The sequence below is a fragment of the Tubulanus polymorphus genome, chromosome 12 (genome assembly GCF_964204645.1).
Source record: "Tubulanus polymorphus chromosome 12, tnTubPoly1.2, whole genome shotgun sequence".
NCBI classification, from domain to species: Eukaryota; Metazoa; Nemertea; class Palaeonemertea; order Tubulaniformes; family Tubulanidae; genus Tubulanus; species Tubulanus polymorphus.
Window position 1 is genome coordinate 3441514 of NC_134036.1, and position 24424 is coordinate 3465937.

The window sequence follows — 24424 nt, forward strand, 5'->3', positions numbered from 1 at the left end:
GAAATGTGGGGGTTACCATGTATGTATTTTCGAAAGTAATGTCTAGACACACAAACTCTTTTTCTAAAACCTTATACCAAGAAAATCTATACCTTCGCGAAAAGACGACCGAACGATCAACGAATATAGCACGTCATCACGACCGACAGGGTTCCTGCGGCAAGCAAGATGTCCATCCAGAACGTCATATACAAATACGTCCGAAAGATCACTCGAATATAGAACAAAAATGAACAAATAAAACCGTCGATGTATAATGGATGATTGTTGTTTATTTATCTTAAGAATGGCACGTACAATGTACTGTACATTACACAATGACAGAATAATAAATGCCAGGTTTCTATTTACAAAAGGAAAAAAAACAACAGACACAATCAATGATTAGGAGGAGGAAATATGAGTGCAAAAATATTACTGTTGTTGTTGTTGGTCTCAGTAGAGGGGTTGGCAGTTTAATGAGGTCAGCCCCGTACCGCATGCACCAACTCTATCGGCATATATTCGACAATGCTTTTGGCAAATTCTTTGACAATATTTAAATTTTGGTACGAATAAAAAGATTTTCGAACACGTGTTAATACTATCAATACTACGGGAACCACATTACAACACCAGCTTCAGTAATACACTGAGGAACCTCGTTAATACGTAGACGTAGCTGAACTTGTCATATTAAAAGGGTTTCGTATTATCCAAATCTTGATTGAAACATGTGTAAATATCTTAGTTGGGACATTCTGGAAATCATCGTAATAAACGGGGTTCCACCTTGCGAGTTAACTCAAAACTAATGCGAAAACCCGAGCCCTCGAAAGAAACATGGTTGAAGATTTTGGGTGGGCAGTGCAGCGATACGGGCCTTAAACAGTACACCACGTAAAATAACAACGTGGGGAGAAACCGTCGTATCAGATCTTTACAATCCAGCCGACTGGTGTTTCAAATGTGAGAAAAAAAATTAACAAAAATTTTCAATACGTCGGCGAAAAATGAGATTTCAAATTTCAAATGATAATGATTTCAATCATCAATATACTTGTACTGCTGAACAAAATCATTATCATTATTTAATACAGTGACATATTCGAAAATATTGCCAATTTTCATCGCTAAATTGAGTTTCATTTGACAAGAAAAAAAAAATCATAACAAACTTAACATTGAAACTACCCTGATGATGAAATATGACGCCCCCTAGTGGCCGTAATACGAACGATCTTCGTATGACGGCGATATTGTGACCGAATCGGTCGTTTATATCATATTTATTTCATCAGTTTGAATCGAGTAATTCGGGCAGCTGAAAAATATATATTATTTTCACATCGTCTTTAGTACAGTCAATAGTAATAAATTCCTCCACCATACCGATAGGTGGCAGCACGTTTGCCGCGCGCGACTTATGATGCTAATAACAGTAGTAAACGCCTGACGCGAAAAATGCTCCCTCTCTCTCTCTCTCTTAATCGATCAAATAAAAACGATATGTAAACGTGACGAGAGTGACCGAGGGAAGGGCATCGTGCGCCGCGCGTTCAAAAAAATTCTATACAATTACAAAAAAAAATCCACTTTCATCCCATTATTCGTTTGTCAATAATGATAACGCGAATAATAATAATAATAATAATCATAATCATCAATAATTAATAATAATAATATTTTATAAATCTATAGGTATTTTTTTTCTTCGCATGCACGTGTGTAGTGTGAAAAATTTACAGTCCGCGTTTTGATAAAATCTATGAACAACTATTTCGTAATCGCGCGCAAAATAAAGTCCCCCCTCCCAATGAAAATACGACAACTTTTCTCCTCGCGTAGAAACCTACAAAACGAGCGTCCACACCGTCGAGTAGGCGAACACGAAAAATTCTGGCTTCGATATCGCGACCGCCGGAGTTGATGTGATATGCAAACGAAGCGTTTAAATCGACCAATGATAGTCTACTATTTTGAAAAAATAAATATCCGTCCGACCTCTTAACGCGGTGTCGACTGGCCGATCACCATCAATGATAATTTCTTATACGATAACTTTATCGCGTTATCATGTAGATATATTATGCACAGATATGTGTGTGTGTGTGTGAAACAATGATGGGGCTCATAATAATAATAATGATAATATTATAGCGATATATGCAAATGATATGCTAATGAGCGTAGCGACTGATAAACAGATCTATATTCGCGCTTCCCCGCCCTACCCCCTACCCGAGAGTTGATTTCAACGAGGTTCTTTTCCGCATACGAAAATCAGTGGAAGACATTGAACTAACAAATTAATACTAACGAACTCATATAGTGCACATACGAGCACACGCGCGCTTATAACCCACAAAATTCGAATACAGCAACAGCAGACGCAGTGGGATGGTGCGTTACAGTCGAAATTCAGAAAGCGACGCGCATCTTATTTGAACACCTTGTCCACGTGCTACAACAGCAACCAAAACTGACCGTAAAATCTCATATATAGGACTGGTCTCGAATCAATGAATTTAGTTCGATAGACAAGGTGCCAGTCGCTGAATGGCTTCGATTTGAGACTCGGTCTTAGACCATCTTAGTTCTAAAACCGACCGAGCAACTTCAAACCAGTTTGGAAGATTCAAGAACGCTTTCGCACTTAAATCGCAACTATGTTACTGGCCCCCAGGTTCTAAGGAACTGCGGATATGGTCTTACTGGATGAAACAAAATAGGTTAACAGTTCATATGCCTGCGGTAACAGGATATTCCTCTAGTGATTCCACGAGATTGCCCCACGCGCTGTTTTCAACCCTTTCGACTGTAAAACATACATCCACTGTATACAAGCGCTATCTCTTGTACCTCTCTCTAAGAATAAACCATCAAAGTCATCATCATCATCATCATCTTTTTTGGCCATAACACAATATAACAGATCGGTCTTTAACACTTATACTCAGCACTTCTTGTATAGTATATCAAATATGGAAGAACAACAATGAAAGCGTTTTTTTTTCGTACGGGGGAACCACTTCAATTTCACACCTATCACCCGCAACTTTAGTACACTATCCGATATTTCAATAGTTAGGCTTAATTTCAAGTTTTCATTACTTTCGCTAGAGACCAACATTTCAAATTTGCGAAAAAATTCTCGAAAGTTCGCGCCGATTTCCAACCCAAAACCTAGCTGCGGGTGATAAGATAAACAAGTGGCTCCCCCTACCCAACCCCCTGACATAATATCGACATGAATATAAATAAATAAATTAATACAATATACATTAACTAATTATCTTTCTTAGCAAAAAAATTTCCATTCATTATCAATCTATAATCTATATATCATTAAATGCAATAAAAGAAGTGCTTTCTACAAAAAAAAAAGAGTAAACAGTAATAGGTTGTCAACTGGGTCGGCACGAAAAATAATCAGTTTTCCATCGAGTGAAAAGTGTTGCTCTCTGCCAACTACGAAGAGGATCATGATATTATTGAGCATTTCGTTTTTTAAAGAAGTTCTTAGATTTACTAGTGACGACCGCGCGAGATGTACGAAACATCTCGTAGCGGCAACTGGCGTGGCACTGGAACTAGCGAGATATCTCGCACAGGCAACTGGCACATCGCTTGGCAACTGGCTTAAGCTATCTCGTATCTCGCGAGCGTTGACCGAACGAGACGAAAACAAAAAATCTTGGATCGTCAACCAGCGTTCACCGATTAATGAGAATGAATGAATGATATGCGCCGAATGAACTAAACAGATCCGGACTGAACCGGTGCAAACGTGTGCCCCCGAAATATATTCAGGAAAAAACAAAATACAACACAAAAATATGATATTCGTCTGCATTTTTCTCGATGACACAGAATGAAGCGCGCTCGATATGAGCGAACGATGATGATATGATTCTCGGGGGAGAGGAGAAAAATACAGGAGGTTTTCTTAGTAGTAAAAATGTACGTGTTTCCCATACGCCCGTCTTATATCTATATATATATATATATATATCTATATAGATATATTTATATATTTATATGCTTAAAACCATTTTCTTTCTATATCTTTTTTGTACAAATGAGAATTCTTGAAATTAAAAACGTTTTTGAGTCACAGGTGTCATCGAGCCGAGGTCCGACTTCCCGCGGTTTTAGTCTTTGGTTCTGTTCGTATTTATATATATTTATATATATATGTATATATTTACACAATTCTTCCGATGCGACGATAACGCGCGGCGACCAACGATGCCGTGTAGCGCACATTGTGGTCGTCATCTCGGAGTTTCTCGAGTCTCTTTCTCTGAACGCGCGTAGAATATCCCGTACAACGGTGCCGCCATCGCAATACGACGTGCCAACGCCATTGAACGCCGCAGAAAATGCAGCTCAAAACGCGGCATTTATCGTCGAATCCCGGAACTACCGACCGACATTTTTCGCCCCCAAAAATGCGACTCACGCGAACGCAGTTTATTTTCATCACTGATTAGTCTGTTCGACGGCGATGCTTCCCGGGGAGTTCGTTAACTGCTGCTGCTGCTGCTGCTGCACCATCATACCACTGGCGTTTACGTCACCAGCGCCGTGCTGCTGCTGCTGTGGAACCGGCGCCAAACCGAGCATCGATAAGTGTTCGGCGTGGTGATGAGGCGGTTGATGGTGATGGTGGTGCTGCGTATGGTGCATCGACATCTGATCGGCGTGGTGGTGATGATGGTGGACGGGTAACTGGTGGTCTCCACCACCGGGCGTCTGGCCGCCGCCGTTATTGCCGGGATGCATCTCGGTCGAGCTCATGTCCATCGGCATTCCAGCCGCCGGAAGATAGTCGATCGATTGAGACATCATCTGACGCGTTACGCCTCCGAGTCGTCTGTTACTGGCTGTAAAGAGTAACGGAGAGAAAACGTGTGAAGATCGCGATGACATTAAAAATCAATGAATTCGTCTGATGAAGGTAAGTAACGTGCGAAACCATGCGGTTAAAAACAAACTAAATTCAAAACTGATGCATTAGTTCATTCATTTCTCTCTACAGTCTAGCTATACGAATTAAGACATGTGGTGGCATAGGCCCATCAGATTCAATTCCCGGCGAGGGAGGAATGTGGCTAAGCCTTGTGATGCCACCAGGTTCAGATCTCTGCAAGGGAGGAACGTGGTGTAATCTCACGATGCCATCAGGTTTTAATCCCTGCGAGGAACGTGGCAGAGTCTCGCGACGCATCAGGTTCAGATCTCTGGTAGGGAGGAATGTGGCCGAGTCTAGTGATATAATCAGGGTCAAAGCCCCGACGAGGGAGGTAAGTGGCTGAGTCTACCGAAGCCATCAACGACCTAAGTCGCACGATAGTTAACCTACCTCTCGTGATAGACATCTGGGTGATCGTATTCAGGATGCAATAAATGCCGATCGTAACCTACGGAGAGATCAATAGCAGAAAAAAACAGGCGATTAGTGTTAAACTCGACATGCAACTAAATAACTACACATTACAGCTACATCAAACTCTCGTGCCTCTATCACATCCCTAGAGCAAATCTGACATTCAAATGGTGCGACTAAAACCGTTATCGGGTTGAAGGACTGCGCCCTCTTGTGACTTCCTAATGAATTATTATTTCATGCAAACGACTTCTCTAAATTTCGTTCACCTGTCGCTCATAAATGCTATGCGTCGACCAATTCCACTCTGGGAGGACACAACTACACAGTTCTGCGAGATTCAACTCACCAAGAATTAGAGATAGATTCATTTTCGCTTAACTTCCAAAAACTCTTTAACCCTGTAGATGCATTGAAAGGGTTAAGAGTCGAAAACAGCACTGCGTAGCTTAGTCCGGCATGCAAGAGAATTCTGACTCGGTCGTCAGCGTTGCTCTCGTTTTTAGGAAAGTTATTTATCGCTCTGTTCTATAACATACCGGCCATGGCAGCGTGTTGAGCTAATTCATCCGGGTTCATCGACTGCGGCTGTCGTCCCGGCAATTCTTCTGACTTCTCTTCCTCCCGACGTTTTAAACAAGCTGCTTTCGGGTTTAGATTTCGCTCTGCAGAAAAAAGAAGATCGAAAATCGTTAATTCACGTTTCTCGACAATGTTACTACATGGCTGGGAGGATGACGCTAGCTCTGAAACCAACTTTCAAAAGGGAAACCCAGAAAGAAGCCAAAAAGTGAGCCATTACCACTGACAAACAAATTGTAACCTATGAACCCCGAATTGACGAGGTACTATAATCATAGTTCCCTGAGCTTTCCCTGATTTTTCTGACTGCGTTTTCCAGGTTTTGCAGGTCAGTGGCCGCCCTGAACAACTTTTACAAATAGGTAGAGAACATAGGAGGATTGATGTTTTGGCTCAGTTCCAAGAGCCAGTTTTCTTCACACTCGAATCGAATAGACAGTCACTCGTCTACGGACGCTCTCCACACGTCTCGTCGTTGCCGACCTTATCCGACCGGAACATACCTCTCACTTGTTGCTCTAATTGAGTGATAATATTGACGGCTTGTTGCAGTATCATTAGTTTAGTCAGCGGCTGCGTGCTGCCCGTGTGAATCGTCACCATGTGCCCGAGTTCTTTGAACGACTCGTTAATATCGCGCACGCGAATCCTGAAAACGATACAAACATCGAAAAACACATAAACGGTTAGACGCCGTCGCTGATCGAGTGTTGCTGCCCGGCTCTATCCACGCGTCAGGATTGAGGAATATTTGAAAATACCGTTCCGTCGATCGAAAACCGTGCGAAATTTCGTTTTTCCCCGGTTTTTTTTTTCTCAACTATTCGTAGCCGATATGAGCGGTGGTTCTCGTCGCCTAGCAACACCCGACGCGCGCAGACGTCCTCCGCAGCAGTCGTCGTAGATACGTACCTCGAACTTGATTCTCGAGTTGCGTAATCACGGCGACCGCCTGCTGCAGTATTTGCAGTTTCGTCAACGGCTGCGCCTGTTGCTGATGCGGTTGTTGCCGCGGCGACGATGTTGCTATGGCGACGGCCCCGCCGGGCGTATGTAAGGCTATCATTTGACCTAGTTCCTTTAATGCGTTGTTTATGTCACGACCGCGAATTCTGCAGTGTATAAAACGTATTCATGATGTTTAATTAATATCGTTGTGCTCCCCAATTATTGTCAACCTACGGGGTCCCGGTCCCGGCCCCCACCCGGTTAAAAACCCTTCAAAATCAAACCCCCAGATTATTACCCCTCATCCCTTAATTATCAAATTAGCATGTAACCAGGCATAACTTGCATGTTAATCAGTAGATTTGTGAAGCGCCTGTTTCATTTTTTCATTTTTGAATTGTTCAAGTGTGTGTCAGTGAAAACTGCATCTACAGCCCGTTGTATGCTGAGCAGAAAAACAAGTTTCTGACTGTGTTTGCGCATACTAATCAATTTGATACTCATTACGCCCAAAAATTACCTCTAGCCACAACATTACGAATAAAAGAACCTCATTGAGTTAAGACTGATTATCCAGAAAAAAATAGAATTTACAAATTTAAACCAGATAACGTATTCTATGACCCCCGATGTAACGAAATGGACCGACAAGAAATAAGGCGAGTTATTTTGCGTAGGATTTGATTCGATTAGATTTTTTTTCACTTAATGATTTTGAGATTTAGAAATTTCGCCGAGAATCAAAAACGGAAAAGACACAAACCACGAATGAAGAGCAGAGAAAGTCGTGACATAAACAAAACATCGTTTGAAAAGGACGAATTTCGATAGAATTTGTGATCGATTGTGATTTTACGAGAAATAAAATTTTTGCGCGCGAATGTGCTACGCGTGGATAGAGCTGGCGGGAAGATCGTGAATTCGGGATGAAAGGTACGACGAGAGAGAGAGTGGGCGCGAGTGCTTACCTTTCACGGGCGTTATTCGCCTGGCGTCGTAATCTCTCGCGTTCGGCCTTCGTTTCGGGAGATTCGTCCTCGTCGGGTTCCGTTCTGAATAAATAATCGAAAAGACGAAAACATGAATTCATCGTCGCTCAAACGCAAACAACATTTCATCGACGCACTTTATCAACTGCTGATATACAATAGATAGATTCGTATTCGATTTATAATGACAAACAAGTTGTGCCAGTTCCACTACCAGTTTCACAAAAAACCTTTCGAAAAATATCTTCTTCAATTTATAAATTAAGTTCATGCTTATCAAATTTTCAGCGTTTGCAAAATATCAAAATCTATAAAACCAGATATAAAACCGGATACAAAAATATTGAAATTAAAAAAAAAAAATTAGTAGGATTTCCGCAGAGGAAAATCTTTTTTGACAGCTTTTTTGTGAAACCATTCGCGTCCTGGATATTTTTATAAAGTTAGTTCAAAACCACAATTTAGACCTTTCGCCTCGATTAATGGTGAAGGGATTTTTTGAAATATCGCTGTACACCGCCGTAAAAAGAAATCCCACCTCCGCAGACGCGCGGAGGCAATGAATAAAGCAAAAACTACAACCCAGAGAGGAGAAAAGTTTAATAGAAATGTATAAGAGAGAGGCAGGGAGGGAGGGAGAGAACGGGGGCTAAAGATCGAAGAGGTTTCATTTATAGAATTCTATATTCATGCAGAGTTGTTTCCGATTCCCACCACTACAAAAATCTACTTTAGTAATTTCGCTATCCAAACATCGATCCGTTGTAGTTCTTAATTTCAAGTTGCATCTCAATATATCGATATTTCTGTCCAATAAACAGGGTGGACATGTTTCTGAATTTCAAGTCTACTACGCTCTACTCTGTAGAGCGCAAAGTTTGGTGTTCATATGATTTCTAGGATCGATGTTTAAGATTAATTAGCTGTGATTAGATTCTCATTCACCAGTCAAAACAAATACCGAGTAATAAATCAAGTTGCTTTCAAAAAAGTCACTCTCGCAAGTCTGCAATTTTCATTTTTTCTCTCCCCTTTCGTAATCAACTAAGGAGTAAGTCCCCTTATCGAAATCAACACTAACGCGCTAAAATCAGGGATTGTGGCTTGGAAAAGAAGGCAGGTATTAATTAAATTTTTTTTTCAGGTTTTATTTCCGATTCCCTGGATTCAGTCTTATTCGCTCGGTATACAGCATAGGCCAATTCGCCTGAATCACGAAGAATCAGAGAATATTCTCAAAATCATCTAAATATATCCAGAATTGACGCATTAATCATTGCTATAGTTTAAATTTACATTCACAACATTCATTTAATCATCAACGATTACGGCATTTTTTTTCAGTAACAATTTGTGTCAGCTTCACAATGGTGCAAATCAAACAAAGACATCTTTTTAGTTATTTCCCCGAATTTTGAATATCTCGTACACCAAACATGCCCGAACAAGTTCAACTTCGAAAGCCACCCCTAATTCAGACCCGGAGATTGTAAACCCAAAATGAAATTTGTTAGAATTTCTTTTTACACAATCTAATATCGTTAACCCCTAAGTATATTTTTTGTTTTCAATCTTAGTTTCTAAAATTACGTAAAATTCATCCAAACCCTTCGAAATAAATTGTTAAGTAAACCCATTTTTCGGAGATCTCGAAATAGATGGATTACCAATCAAGTTCTACGCGAAGTTAATTCCGGGTCTAATTGCCCCTCAAGTTAAACGAAAACATTTTAGGTCCCCCGAATTATGAAACATTCTTTGAATGTCTGAAATGCATTCTCGTTGTGCCACATCACAGTAACATGATTTTGTATCTTATTCATTTGTTTTTTGGTCTAGTTACCCATCAGGATTTTCGTTATCCGACATTGGCTCCGAAGAGCACATAGTGTTAATTGCAGACCTGCACGCGCGACTTAGAGTTGCTAGGGTTACAGACCTAGAATGGTTTGATAGCGAGTCCGCGTCCCTGAAATGATACGAAAAAATTAATTCAATACATTTTCACGATAAACTGCAACAGAGATTTCTCAAACAAAACTGACAAGACAGTGGAACTGGATCCAGAGACAAATTAAACCCGCACAACTTATGAACTGGATCCAGAGTCAAATTAAACCCACACAACTTAGGAACTGGATCCAGAGTCAAATTATACCCACAACTCAGGAACTGGATCCAGAGTCAAATTAAACCCACACAACTGTGGAACTGGATCCCGAGTCAAATTAAGCCCACCCAACTGTGCAACTGGGGCAGTCAAATCAGACCCACACAACTGTCAAATAACTACCTGAACATCTGCTGCAAATTTTCTCCTAGTGACGTCGGGCAAACCTCGTCAAACTTTGAGCTGGAGTTCTCAGTGTTTTGAAACTTTTTCCTGCAAAGTAAGAAACGCGCGTAGACAATGAAAACACGTTCCGATTGAGTCAAATGAAACGAACGAAGACGTATTACGAATTGATACAAACCTCGGTCGTTTCGAACCATTGGAAGGAGTTGAAGGAGTTTTTGGAAGTGGTTTCTCATCTTTTTCCGACTTGTTGTCGTCGCGATGATTTTCTATTTTTTCGACCTGCAAATGAAACGGGGAACGTAAGATAATCGGAACTATCAAAAATATATCGTAATCGAACAATGGTGAACTCAGTTATAACCCAAATGCATTTTTTGCTGGTATTCTAAAGGGGCTGGAATCATGGAGTATGACATCTAGGCTGCTGAAGTAGCAAGGCCTTCAATACCCGAAAAAGTACGGAAAATTAAAGCCCCATTTTGGTGAAATCTATTTCTGGTAAGAGCAGCAGATATTCTATAAGGGGTGGATGATTTTCAGAGGTGTCGATGTAAAATTGAAAGGAGTGGCCCGTTGTTGAGAACACCGAGACCCTGGGCATAGTTAAAACTCATCACACGTTAGCTAAGGTTTTCTACTCGGGATCGACTTCTCTCGACTGGTATGAAATACGTACATGTACCTTAATGCTACCATCAGTGGTTTGTTCGGTATGTTTATCGGCCGTACTCGACGGCGGCATGTACCCGCCATCGACGTGGTCTAGACCGGCTCCTGACGCCCGCGCCCGCTCGTCAGGGGGAAGGTGATGAGCACTATTCGGCTGAAACGACAACGAAAATAGAAAACGATTATCAAAACGAGCGGTTAAAATTTCGAAAAAAACAAAAACATAAACGCAGAGGAATCGAGTGATGATAGACAACTAGAAAGTTACTTCAGTTACAAGGAAGAAGATTTTCTGGCCTCCCTTTTCATGTGGAGAGGATGGAAGATTATTTTCAGGGACATTCTTTTGCTCAGCATATCATCATCGGAATTGAAACCATGTTTAAAAGAACTGTCTATGAACACATACATGTCGCTTTAGAAAAAGCAAATATACAGTAGACTCAACTGTTCAACTCAACTCATGTTTGTTGGGATATTTTTTGGAATACTATTTATTGAATACAAAACATCAAACTCCGATATCACTCAAATCGGACACATTTCTACAGTTTCAATACATCTGACTTGAGCTGAGTCTACTGCAGTTTTGATTATAGGTTAATCGCTGATTTCATTAGACAATAACATATAGGCAATAGGCGAGAACATCGGTTATTGAATTGATAACTAGTTCCTACTACACTGTGTGTGTGTAAGAACCCTAAATAGAACATGCACACACACTCACGTTCAGAGTTGAGGGTAAGACTACTAAATCGAAACACATGTGTTACTGCTTATCACCAGTGACTTATCATCATCATCAGCATTCAAAGGTAAAACTGACATAATCCTCTGAGAGGCTTCCAGTAGGAGGAGAACCCGTGGGCTTCCAGGAAAACTCTGATGAGTAAACAATCCTATAACTCCCTGACCGGTAACCCCCTCGCCTAATGAAGGCTGGCTACTACTAACATGTTGAATATCTATGTCTAAAGCTGGGTAGACAGTCTATCATACATTGGCAAGAACATCAGTCATTGAATTGATAACTAATAATTTTTTCTTAAACCCTTACAAGTTCAAAAGCATGATACCTATCCGTTCCACTAAACTGGCATCCGACATTTACAATAAAAACTTTCAACAATGTTTTGAAACTAGCTCCCAAATTTACAGTTTTAAAACTGAAGGATACCCGCGGCCGCGCATTCTAAACGGTGTATTGTTTTTATAGTAATATATCATCACTACCGCTCGTGAACTCTTTAACTAATAACACTTGTACAAATACAGAGGTTCTAATTCGCTCTGCTCCTTCTCATCTACAATACACTATAGCAGGGCCTTCAACATCATCGCTAGTACTGTCTGTTACATTCTCAACCTGATTTATAGGCCCTGCTAAAGAACAGGGCTAATCTTCACCCGGGGCCGGACGAGGAATCCTGTGGGGGAGATCCTAAGCTGACCGAATTGAGGATCCCCGTGAAAGACATTCACCTGGCAGAATCGAGGATATTATGAGATCTTCACCTGGCCACATGGAGGATTCCAGCGGGGAAGATCTTCACAGGACTGAATGAGGAATCCTGTGGGTCGGACCTTGTCCAAATGATTTGAGGATTCCCGGGGAAGACCTTTACCCAACCAGATGAGGATTCCCCGACAAGATCTCTACCCAACCGACCGAATCGAGAATTCCCGGAGAGAATCTACGCACACTTTTCACGTAATCGTAACACATACCGAGGGCGAAGAATACCACGAGGCGTTCGATCCGTAAAGCTGTCCGGTTGTGTAGTAAGCCGCCGGCGAACTGACCGGATGATGATGATGATGCTGCTGCTGATGAGGATGGTGAGGATGACCGTTCAGATGCTGATACGTGAACGCGTTACCGTTCGTTAAATTCGTGTAACCGTTCGTTAGATTGGGCGTCGTCGACGGCGACAACGACGCGGGCCCGTTATTGTTGTTGTTGTTGGAATGTGTCGACAGGTTATACGGCGCGTCCATGACGCCGGCGCCACCTGGTGGCATCATGTAGTTATAACCCTGCAGACCTCCGACGTCCTGCATCGGGTAACCGGCGTTATTGTATCCCCACTGCGTACACCACATCGTAGCGATTCTCAACGATTCGATTCGCGGCGAATCGGACGAAACTGATTCTCGAAACTAAAATAATTGTCTTCTTCCGTGTCTTCTAAATTCACTAGAATCTTTCTCTAATTTTGCTACGTGTTTGAAAAGTCAGTATTCCCGAAGATAAATCCGATATTTCAGAGACTTTCGCGACCTCTCAGTTTGGTGAAAATCTCCGATTCGCTCCGCGTTTGAACTGGTTTATATCGCTTGATTCCTGATTAAGAGATTTATATGTGACCTTTTCAAAAAACGCCGTTGTTAAAAATGTATATATATTTCGGTGTATACGCACAGCAGATGTGTTAAGTGCAGGAACGTGTGGTGTAATATGTGGCTAACACATGTCTGCCAGGAACACACTGATTATTAGAACATCACCGATATATTCAACACAATAGACAGCACAACAACAGCAGCAGCAACAGTTCCAAAGAAATTTCGATTGTAGTTAAAATATCCACGAGAGATCAATGTTTTCTAAGTTTTATAAGCCACGTCCCAGGTTAATAACTTCACTTTAGAGAGAACAGAATACCTTTACAACGTTCGGTCGAAATTCGCGCATCAAAAAAAAAACCGGTCGATAGAATTTCTGATGATGTGTCCCGAAATCGAAACCAGCGATCTAATGAATCTACACTCTCAGCTCGAATATAGCCTAGCCCTATATCCTGACTAGCCGAAAACTTATCCAACGAGCCACATTTTGAAATTAATTCCAGTCGCCAATATCCAAAACTACTTTTTCAAACTGAACAAATTCCGAATTCGTCTGTCTGTCTTCCGCCACGTTGTGTTCTATCTAATCTAATCTGTAGATGAGTCAAAGAGATTCCCTCACTCTCTTCCAGTTGTGTTCAAGTCTATCGAGTCTATAGAGAAAGCTTCACTCACTCGCTCATACACTGTACAGAGATAGAGAGGTATCATTCGACCATGTGACAGCCAGATGCAGTGCAGTTACACCGACCGCGCGTTCTGATTGGCTCGTTTTGTTTATCTGCCAGACTCTCAAGTGCCTCTCTAAAATCCAAAACTTGTAACAGAACTTCCTGGTTTTTGTGCGCCGAGCGAGGGCCCTGAAGAGCGCACTTCACACCGACGCAGAAAGAAAGAGGCAGGGAGAGAGAACGAGGGGGTCTTTCGAAATTATTGAACAGAATCTATACACTGTTTGAATAATGTTCTCTTGATCTCAGGAGAAGCAAATTCCCACACTGTCATGTCAAATTTCATTTTGAAATTCAGCATGAAAATGGCTAAGATATTGGGACCGTGGTGGCTTCAAAATTAAGAGATAAATTTGATTGGAACCGCGGTGGCCTCAAAATTAAGCGATAAATTTGATTGGAACCGCGGTGGCCTCAAAATTAAGCGATAAATTTGATTGGAACCGCGGTGGCCTCAAAATTAAGAGATAAATTTGATAGGAACCGTGGTGGCCGCAAAATTAAGAGATAAATTTGATTGGAACCGCGGTGGCCTCAAAATTAAGAGATAAATTTGATAGGAACCGTGGTGGCCGCAAAATTAAGAGATAAATTTGATTGGAACCGCGGTGGCCTCAAAATTAAGAGATAAATTTGATCTCGAATCTTTTTCATACATTTTCTGACTCCAATTCGATTTTCCAACCTTTCAAATATTTCGAGGCTTTATTTTACCCGACTTTTCCAATTCAACAATAACGAAACCGAAAATAATATCTCTAATTTTGACAATGAAAAATAATATGTATATTTCCTCTCTATATTTTCTTTCTATTCCCAGAGAGAGAGAGAATCTCTCTACTACGTTCAAGGAGAAGTGATTCATTTTCAAAGAGCCACAGGCTTCGGTTTTCAGCTTTCATAAATATTTCGCCCCGAGGGCCACTTATAATCGCTATCGAATACACTACAGAATACACTACAGACTCCTCCGGTAAAGATGGGTCAAGTACTTCGGGGCTTGCGGCTTGGGTTTAGCTTACAGACGCTTTTATTGACAAAGGGACATTCAGGGAAAAAGTTAAACTCCCCGCGCATTGACAAAAACCGGCTTGCGTTCGGATGTTTCTTTTTAATCTCCATCAAAAATTTACTATGAAAACTTTTTTTGAAAATATTATCGCAAAAAATAATACGCGCGCGTAAAAACTAAAATTCCATTCCGAAGAAGACTGATGATATACAGTGTAATTTCTGGATCCCAACCATCTAGAAATTCGGTCTATCGATATGAAAAACCTGCGATATCAAACTAGTTCAGGAAGTGTGAATTTGACCAATTACATAAGTATTAAGTGATAATATGCAGGGCTGTGTCAACATCTGAAAAGTTGCCATCAGTAACTAATTGAACTTTTTAACTAACATTTCATTATGAAAGAAAATTTTAGAATTTATCAGTAATCAACAGTAACAGTAAGACCCTAAGTAACATCTTTCATATTTCTGTTAAAATTTATCAGTATTTTTCTTTATAAAGTAATAACAAATACTGAAAACAATAACGGTGTTGAAGCTCTGAATGTGCATGCGAAAAATCCACAATCTGGACGATCCGAAATTTGGATTTTGAACTAAATACATCTTCATCAATCTCACAAACCAAATGAATCGCAAATGATGTGAATCGTTAGACCAGGGATTCTGATGGCGACAATGAGTAAGATTGAGTGGAGGAGCCCCTCACACGCCGGCTACAGTCAAAAGGTTTTCACCGACTCACTCCGAGAGGGGGTAAACCGAAAAGAGAAAGGAATAGAGGGTATAATTGTAACTGACAGTTATAGGTTGCCGCCGGTAACTGCAGTTACATCTGTTTCCTATTACTACCGCTACTGGTAAATTGCTTATAACTGCGTTTACGACTTTTATTTTCGTCGATCCGTTAATTTCGTCGCTCCCGATCATCATTGAACTATTAATCAAAGCTAATTTTCGCTGATCGCTTAATTTCGGTAGTTCGCCAATTTCCGGCAAATTTTTAATTCTGCCAAATATCGATAATTCCCGATTCCTGGCAAACTATTCATCAATTCATTCCAACCCGGCTAAATTTTTTCCTTAAAATTTTTTTTTTCTTTGGACTAAAATATGTCCAGCAAATAGCGACGATTTTCCTCTAACCGCCAAAGATGTTCAGGATTTGAACATCAGCGCTGTGAATGCTTATTAACTACCGCCCCCTGGTGAGCCGCGAGTTTAAAACCACACTGCGACAGGAATTTCCCCTCGCCGAAATATACACAAACTGAGGCAGGTATTTTGTGGTTATACGTGAAATACAGCTATCAATCTCGTGCAGCCTGGGACCGCCCCTTTACGCATTCATTATAGCGTAGATGATCAGTTTATGAAAGTGAGCTCTGATATGTCTCAGGTGAAGTTCTGAATACATTTGAAGCCAGGACAATCAAGTTGCTAGAAGAATGCTAAAGTCAGAATGATAAACTCAGGGTTTCTTTTTTCATACCTTTTCTATACCCAGATTATAAATTTTCGATAGCCCTAAGTTACAAATCGCCCAAAAAAGTGACAACTGCCAATTGTAAGTAAGACAATTACGCATAATAGCCTAACATCCAAAATAGAAGGAACATTTTATTTTGGGACCATTTTCTGATTTTCCATCTTTCTATAGCTATAGATAAGAAGAGAAACCAGAATTAACCAAAACTTCCATAGCTTTTCCAAGGCCTGGAAAAGAATATTCCCATTTTCCGGAACTTTCAGAAACCTGCACGAACCCTGAAAAGTGATTGATAGGAACGTATTGATCGGAAGAACTTACCATATGCGAGGGATATGACATCAGACCGTTGGAATGTGGTGGTAGTAGACCTTGCAGGTGACCGGGTAAACCGGGTAACTGTCCTTCTGCGTGGTTGCGTAATACGTGTATCGCGTCGTCCAGTCTTTCTTCCATTCGACTTTGCTGCAAAGAGACGACGTCGACGAATTCAATGATAACCGCCATTTTTAAAACATTTCCATGTCCCTGGGGTCCCTACGGAGCAGTCATTCCTGGATTTAACGAGTTTTAAAGATTTCAAATTGTCTGCATTTACTAGACATTTTTCCCATTACTAGGACTCCTCTTTAGTCGGGACCGTTTATCTCAGTGGTTTTATAAGCGAATTCCAATACTTTCTAATTTTTGGTAACCGCCTAATTGGGCAACAATTCCTCGTACCATCTGTATCGATTTAGGCGTAGTCTACTGTACGACTACACGTGCAAACATTTCTAATTGCCTATTTCTCAAAATTGAAGGAGTTTTAAAGGAGTTTCTGGCATTTTGCTCAAATCAAAGGAGTTTCGAGCACCTTTGAAAGCATTTCCCGTTTAGGAGTTTCTTAAGGAACGAAGGAGTAGTAGGGACCCGGTTTGTAAAGCGTCCGCAAACCGAGGATCATTGGTTACGCTAGATTGAAACTAAATTTATACACCGCGTGAAATTACTTATGAATCAATTCATAATGAACATATTTTTGGAACTTTCCCTCTGACATTTTCCGGCTGGGTTTCAGAGCGACGGGGTACTGAAGGACAGGCTGCTTTGATGTATGATAGTTTTATGGCGTAATATTTCATTCGAACACATATATTTATTTACGCAAAGCATTGCTTCTAAACCTTTCTTCTCGGGACACTTTCAGCAAGGTAGCAGAAAGTATGAATCAGATGACAGGCTTTATACATTGTTGATAATGATAATAATTATCATAATTATAATAATTATTCAATTAATTGATTGAACTTGTTGAAAAGTTGATAAATATGGGAAATTGATTTTAGAAGCCTGAAAATCACTAACAGGAACCTCGGGAAAAACCAGGTTTTGATTAAGCGAAAAACCTCCAGAATTTTTTCAAATTATCAAACTGAAAATCGCCCGGGGTATGGTAGGGGGGAGGTGTTTAGTACGGACGGTTAAAATCTAAAATACCTGAGCGGCGTCCGGAAGTAAACATGCCACGTCGTCCAATAACAACTGAATATACGGGAAAAAGTTGACGAGGACAAATTGAAGAAAAAATAAAAACGAAAAAAAAACTTGTGTGCGTGTAAAGAAAGAAAATGCGACTAAGTAAAAAATATTTCTAAAAAAAGACATGTTGCATAGCAAAAATCTATTAGGGGTCTCGCAAAATCCTGAGATAAATAGAAATTAATTTTCTGAGGCTCGAAATGTTAGGAAATTCAAATCGTCCACGCTCCATGAATTTATCAATAATTTAGTTTGTAACAAGAATTAGCGAATTATGAAAAAATATTGAAAGCAATGCAATAAAAAGGAAAAAGAAAACTGATTTTGCAAAAAAATTCTCAAGGTAGGGTGAGGGTAATAAAATCTAGGCGATCGGTTTTTAGTTTGTGAGAAAAAGTGACGAAAAAGAAGAGCTTTTTCGATCAGCAAAAAAAGTGAAAAAAAAAAACAAAACAATTGAAATTTTTAACACTAGCAACGGGTGATTGAGAGAGATACAGATAGAGAATGAACTTACTTTTGATGGCCCCATTATGTTCTACAAGAAAAAATCGAAACAGAAAAATGTCAACGAAATAAAAACGAAAAACGAAAAAAGAAAACCAGCGAAAATTACAGTCACGACATGTAGCAAGATATGATATATATATATAACAGGCAGAGAATCGTCCTCGTTTTCGGACATTTTTTCTAGAAATAATTTGAATATCATGACACATAAATCGACGAAAATTACGTACCAGCGAATGTAAATGACTTTCGAACTGTGAAGAGGTAGTTGTTTGAGATGATACGTTTGGGCGGGACCATTGACTAGTAATCGGACCTCCGACTGAAAGACAGAAAAACATTTCGAATTCGGAAAAAAATCGGAAGGAGGCTGAAGAGGTACGACCGGGAGGTATTCATTACTAACCTGACATGGGAGGAGGTGATGAAACAGGCGTGGATGGATTTGATCCATAACTATTACTATGTTCTGTAGGGTATATCTGAAATGAGTTAATTGAAATAATAATTAGTTAATTGATCTAATTAATCCTATAAGATTGATAATTTTCATCTCCGAAAATACTAATAAATTAAATCAATGTTGTCCTCGGAGGAAGCATCCTTTATTTTAAGCGGTTACAACCAGAAGCGTTTCCTGTCCCTAAATCGGGGTGGCGAAGAACATTTTTGAACTTTTTTTTTCATTTTCAATTCGTGCAAATCCCGCGGAAACTGGTCAGCTGCTCGCGAATGTATACAGGTAATTGCTAATTAGCGGATTCGAGAAACTCCGGATGCGAGTCCGGATTAAAACGCGATCGATCGATCGACGAAATCCCGCGCGTTCGCGTCGACGCCGCCGTGTAAGTCATGGGAACCGGTCCATCTGACGAGACCGCGTGGGAACCAGTCCATCTGATCATCATCGTCGTTTCGTTCGTTATCGAGCGGTAAAGTTTCGTCAGTTTTTCCTCGTTGACGCGGCGCGCGGCTCACCGATCATTCAAAAACAAGAAAATCGCGGATGATATTTTTCGAGATAAGACAAACAAAAAAAGATTCCTGCGAAAGATTTCTGTTCTTTTTTCAAGAAAATTTCCTCATCTTGATATGGAAAAATCAAAGGGGGCAATTTGTCGAGTGCCCTCAGTTTCTGGCCCAATTTCTTAAATACTCATTTCTATAAATACAAATACATGTATTGTTTCATAAGGGCTACTATAACGTAGATAATGAGATCGGATGCCCTGAAAATTCACAAAAATAAGTCTAAATTTTCTGGGGGAGGGCACCGGACCAACGCCGAACATGAAGGATACTTGCACTTTTTTTGAGCCCCGCCCTTTGAAGCAATCTGAGATCTGTCCCTGAATATTGACCTGAAAGACATGAAATAATTCAACCTGTGAAATACTTACAGACGCGAGTGCTTTGCCTAAAGCGTCGCCCGTCTGCTGATTCGACGTGCCGCCACCGCCGCCGCCGCCACCAGGGGGTGCCGGCTGCCGACTGATCATGTCGGCGCCGTTCACCACCGACGGCGACGACGTTTGGTACGGCTGAGACGATGGCACCATCTGCTGGCCGCGGAAAGAACTCATAGGTGGAAGACCGGATGTCTGCATTAGGGAGGGATCGTGACTGGGGGATACTGTCGAGTGGTAGCCCTAGATTTAGAAAAATGGAAAAAGAAAATTCATTATTTCAAGTCTTTTCATGAGTTTAAACATTTTGGAACGAAACGCAGTAGAATGCTTTCATTAAAACCCTTGCACTAGTAGATGAATGCACCCAACTTTTCCAGAGTAGGTAATAACTTCATACATAGTTCCCAGAATTAGATAAATTCAAAATATGCTAAGTATTTCATGGCTGATTTTTCAATTGTCCAAATAGTGTCTTCGCTAAAGAGAACATACCATCATAGTTTTAGTGGCGACTGGTCGATAAAGGTGTTTTCCGAGAATATTCAGATTACCACCCTAGTATACCCATCCTCCAATGCAGGGATTTGAACCCAAAGGCATCGCTTGGCTCTGAGGATACCTTCTACAGTACGGTCACTGTGATTTCATGAATTGAAGGTCGGGTGGAGTACTTACCATTTCATGTTGTGAATGATGTAAACTAGTGAACGATGATTGGGGATGATAATGTGGATTGGATGGAACGCCATTTTGTTGACTGGACCACGGATCTTGGCCGCCGTGTGATCCATCTAGAAAACCGAACATAACGAAAATATCGATGAATATCATTTCCGATATGGCAGACATTTCTCAAGAGCCGGAACTCTCAAATTCAGGATTTCTATTTGTAGTTAGACGTACCCATGAAATATTGTGCAGCTTCTCCGTATAAACCAGGTTTCGGTGACGTGTAACGCCCCGGCGAATCTTGTCCGAATTCATCGGGACTCGGTGAATAAACCTGAAAATATCACGAATAAGACGAATTAAATTCAAACGTCACGAAAACAACGCGCAATGAAGTTTAGCGAAGTAGAACATATTAACAATGATGATGATGATGATGATGATGATGTTGTTGTTGCTGTTGCAGTCAAAGAAAAGAAAAAAATTTACCCATCACCTAAAACGATCAGAGTGAAGAATAGAAAATAGATATCTGACAACAATGAAAAGAAACTTTATCAAAATCGCTATATATTCTGGAGTTTGATTAAAAAAGCACAAAGAAGTTCGCAAACTATAAACTATTTAGTATCGAAAGATTCGGTAATATATTTAACATGCGTTGTTGTTGTGTTTAGTGTTTAATGACTGTTGAAGTCGTCTGCTATGAATTAACTCCAGCCACGCTGCTGCTGCTGCTGCCGCTGCAGCTACGCGTGGTGATTTATGAGGCTTTTAGACGCATTTCTAGAGCACAAAAAAAAATGTCCTGCCCCTAGAAAATAGCCAATCGATTAGACATTCCGATCGATCGAGACAGCCATCTTTTCTGGAATGCCCTGTATAAATCTGGATGATGTCATTGGGAGAGTTACGGAAGCAGCCATTTTTTTTCCACTGCAGAGCCTTTATAATCTTCTAAATAGGATATCAATGGAGGCAGCCATCTTAATCCAAGCAATGAAATAATCAAGAACAACTTCCTTCGTAATAATAGCGCTCATTACCTACCAGACGGGTCATCAAAGCCGGTTCTTCATCATAAAATGCCGGGTGAAAATGAATGTTAGGAAAGATTGTTTATTTACACTAAGAAGTTACGGGTGGAAGAGTGAGGGGAAAGGTTTCTATGGCTACTGTATGTTGAACAGATCATCGACCCAGCGCTACTACAGCTGCCACGATCAATCAAACTTCACGGAGAATCCTCAAAACTTGCTAAGTCAATAATCACATCAATAGAAGTTACCGATGGTGTGACTGACTGTCTGTGAGCACGGGTTTCTTAAAAACAGTTCTAGAAATCAGCTTTTTAAACACTCAGATTTACCTTTGAAATAGCAAGGATATGTGCATGTCTATAGGGGACAAAGTGACCTATTTCAGCTTTTGTAGAATCTCCATAACTGTTTATTACATCACCTTCTTGCATAGTGAAGAGACTTGTACAACCTTCATACATGCTACAGGACAAGTTGCAAGATGTAGCAAGATGATAAAAAGCTAATACTCTCAGTGCAGGACACACACATGTGTAACAGTAGGTATGCATGTACTCTAGTAAGGCCAAAGTGACCTCTACCAAGCTCTTCCGCAAATACTAAAGGACGAATAAAGAAAATAGGGAATGTTTTTTTCTTCATGCCGATGTATTTATCTATTTACACTGATGATAGATAACAAATATGGGTTATTACGGACTTATTCGCAGAGATCAGCGTCAGATTATTATCATCGCAGTCACCTGTCCTCAAATACATGAACCAGATGGCAGAAGACTGCTAAAAGTACTACTACTACTCCGCCAGCCTGCTGCATTTCTAGGATCTCATTTTTTCCCCCCCCCCCCCCGGAGGATAGCATCTGCCCCCTACTACTATACTGACACCCGGACAACACAACTACAGCTGGTCAAAGATTCTCCTCCGCGCGTGCCTCCGCCGCCGCCGCCACCGCCACCGGGCCCAGCTGCCGCTAAAGATAACACTACAACGAGTATTTCTAGGATATACACCACAGGCCTCAGCTGGTCCTGATCCGATGTGTCGCGCGCGCGCGGCTTGGGTGTGCTGGTTATCAGTGTAGTTTTTTCCCCATTTATCAATGAAACCCAGCTGTGGATAGTTTGAATAATTGCGATTTCATTTGTAATTAAATCGGCCGTACAGCTGACTACTAAAACCCGGCGCACGAGGCACTTATTAATAATATCGCCATTAAGTTTATGAATTGATTGTTTTGCAAGGTGCTACATATACGCGTGCCAGCCGATGCCACGCAAATATACCAGAGCTGCAATGCTGTCGGGGTAGAATAGGTACATGGGCACACAAGGGCCGGTCTACAGAATTTTGATAATTGATTATGTTTCAAGCACCACTCTGGGGATTCCAGATTGGATAATCCATTCTGGGCATTCCGGGTTGGAGGATGCCAATTGACGGAGAAGAGGTCAAGGAAGACCAAGAAACTCACTGCCACTTCCAGGACCTTGTGGATTGATTAGAAAAGTACCGGCTATGCCTAAGACTGATGCTACTCAGATACTGCGGAGCCCAGTGAATCGAAACCAAAGGGCAAACTGGTTATAAGATTAAGAATACCGCGCTATGTACCGGACCTAGATTCAGACGTCCCCACGCCACTAACGCAGGTGGTCGCCTCTGGCGGTACTCTCGACCGGGTTTAGTAGTTCAGGAATTTGTCGGTCACAGGTGCCTTTATTCCGAAGCAGGTGCCTTTAAATCCCTGCTGCTGCAGGGGGAACATCAGGGCTGCTAGGAATTACGCCGCGCAAGTCACAGCTGCCCGACAAACAAACTAACAGATGCCTTCAACAATACCGATCTGATTACTGATTAACACAGCTGATTGAAAAAATAGACAACCATCTTGTACATATCGGGACAAGTGGAATTTCTGACCCAGTTTCGTGGCATCTGGGGTACACAGTAATAGGTTAGCGCCTAATGAAGCCGAAAGATGACAGCTTTCCCTTTTGAATAATATCAACAGATTGGAAATCCGAATTTTTTTCTTATCAATCCAGTGCCGGGTTTCGAGGATCTGAGACCAGCTGCTCGAGTATTTTCGCACAGCCGGATAAAATCATAATATCATCTTTACAACGTGCGGATGATGGAACAGCTGCCTATGTCAGGCATCTGCGAGCGACGTAGTGCCGACTGTAAACAACAGATGGCAGCACCGTCCTCCTCTCGTACGGCGGTCGAAAGTAGAAACATTCTATCCCGGTTATGATACAGTTCTCTACGATATGAATAAAATATGACGGCTATCAAAACTGAGCGGAAAAAGAATTCTTTTTTTTCCTGCTCTGTCGTCGCCCGACGAGCTACCCGACAGACGACGAAATTAGAGATTTAATAATCATTCGACGGAGAGAAAGAGAGAGCGTCCCACGCCCTACGCAACGATCAATCAACCGGTATAGACCGGATTAAACGCTCGTATACATCTCTCAATAAACGAAGATTATGTCTTCGACGACCGACGAGTGTGTGCGCGGTGAAAGCAACTTAACGACGGGCGATTATTTGTTTAATAATAACCGCGGTCGTCGAATATTAAATATATCGACGACACCGACTTCGCTAACGTTATCCAGGGCGGGGAGGAGGGGGGTTTTAATATCGCGCGGTCGGAACGTCGCAAGGAAATAAATGTCCTGGATGAAAAGCGTAATCTCTCTTAACGATAATATTCCGCTGGTTATTAGTCGTGTAATGAATGGGGAAGATTATGAAACGCTCGGCGAAAAAACTATTACCGAGGTCCGCGTTCGTGAATGAAGATCTTCGGCTAGGAT

General features: G+C 41.1%; 1 protein-coding gene across 3 annotated transcripts in view; it reads right to left on the minus strand.

Annotated features, from left to right (window-relative positions):
- Positions 1-4730: 4730 nt before the first annotated feature.
- Positions 4731-24424, minus strand: part of LOC141913896 (transcription factor 12-like) — a 78160-nt gene continuing 58466 nt past the window's right edge. For 2 of the 3 annotated variants that reach the window (XM_074805085.1, XM_074805084.1), the window contains exons 2-18: positions 20791-20890; positions 20563-20678; positions 19879-20127; positions 18885-18960; positions 18709-18800; positions 18486-18506; positions 17927-17971; positions 16769-16912; positions 10866-11012; positions 10365-10468; positions 10184-10273; positions 9734-9859; positions 7870-7953; positions 6866-7065; positions 5911-6036; positions 5348-5405; positions 4731-4868 (exon numbers count right to left, since the gene is read on the minus strand). In XM_074805085.1, the coding sequence (XP_074661186.1) occupies positions 4862-4868; positions 5348-5405; positions 5911-6036; positions 6866-7065; positions 7870-7953; positions 9734-9859; positions 10184-10273; positions 10365-10468; positions 10866-11012; positions 16769-16912; positions 17927-17971; positions 18486-18506; positions 18709-18800; positions 18885-18960; positions 19879-20127; positions 20563-20678; positions 20791-20890 (1785 nt within the window). In that variant the 3' untranslated portion in view covers positions 4731-4861. Of the gene's footprint in view, positions 4869-5347; positions 5406-5910; positions 6037-6456; positions 6603-6865; positions 7066-7869; positions 7954-9733; positions 9860-10183; positions 10274-10364; positions 10469-10865; positions 11013-16768; positions 16913-17926; positions 17972-18485; positions 18507-18708; positions 18801-18884; positions 18961-19878; positions 20128-20562; positions 20679-20790; positions 20891-24424 lie in introns of all 3 variants that reach the window. The other variant, XM_074805083.1, reaches the window with a different exon arrangement.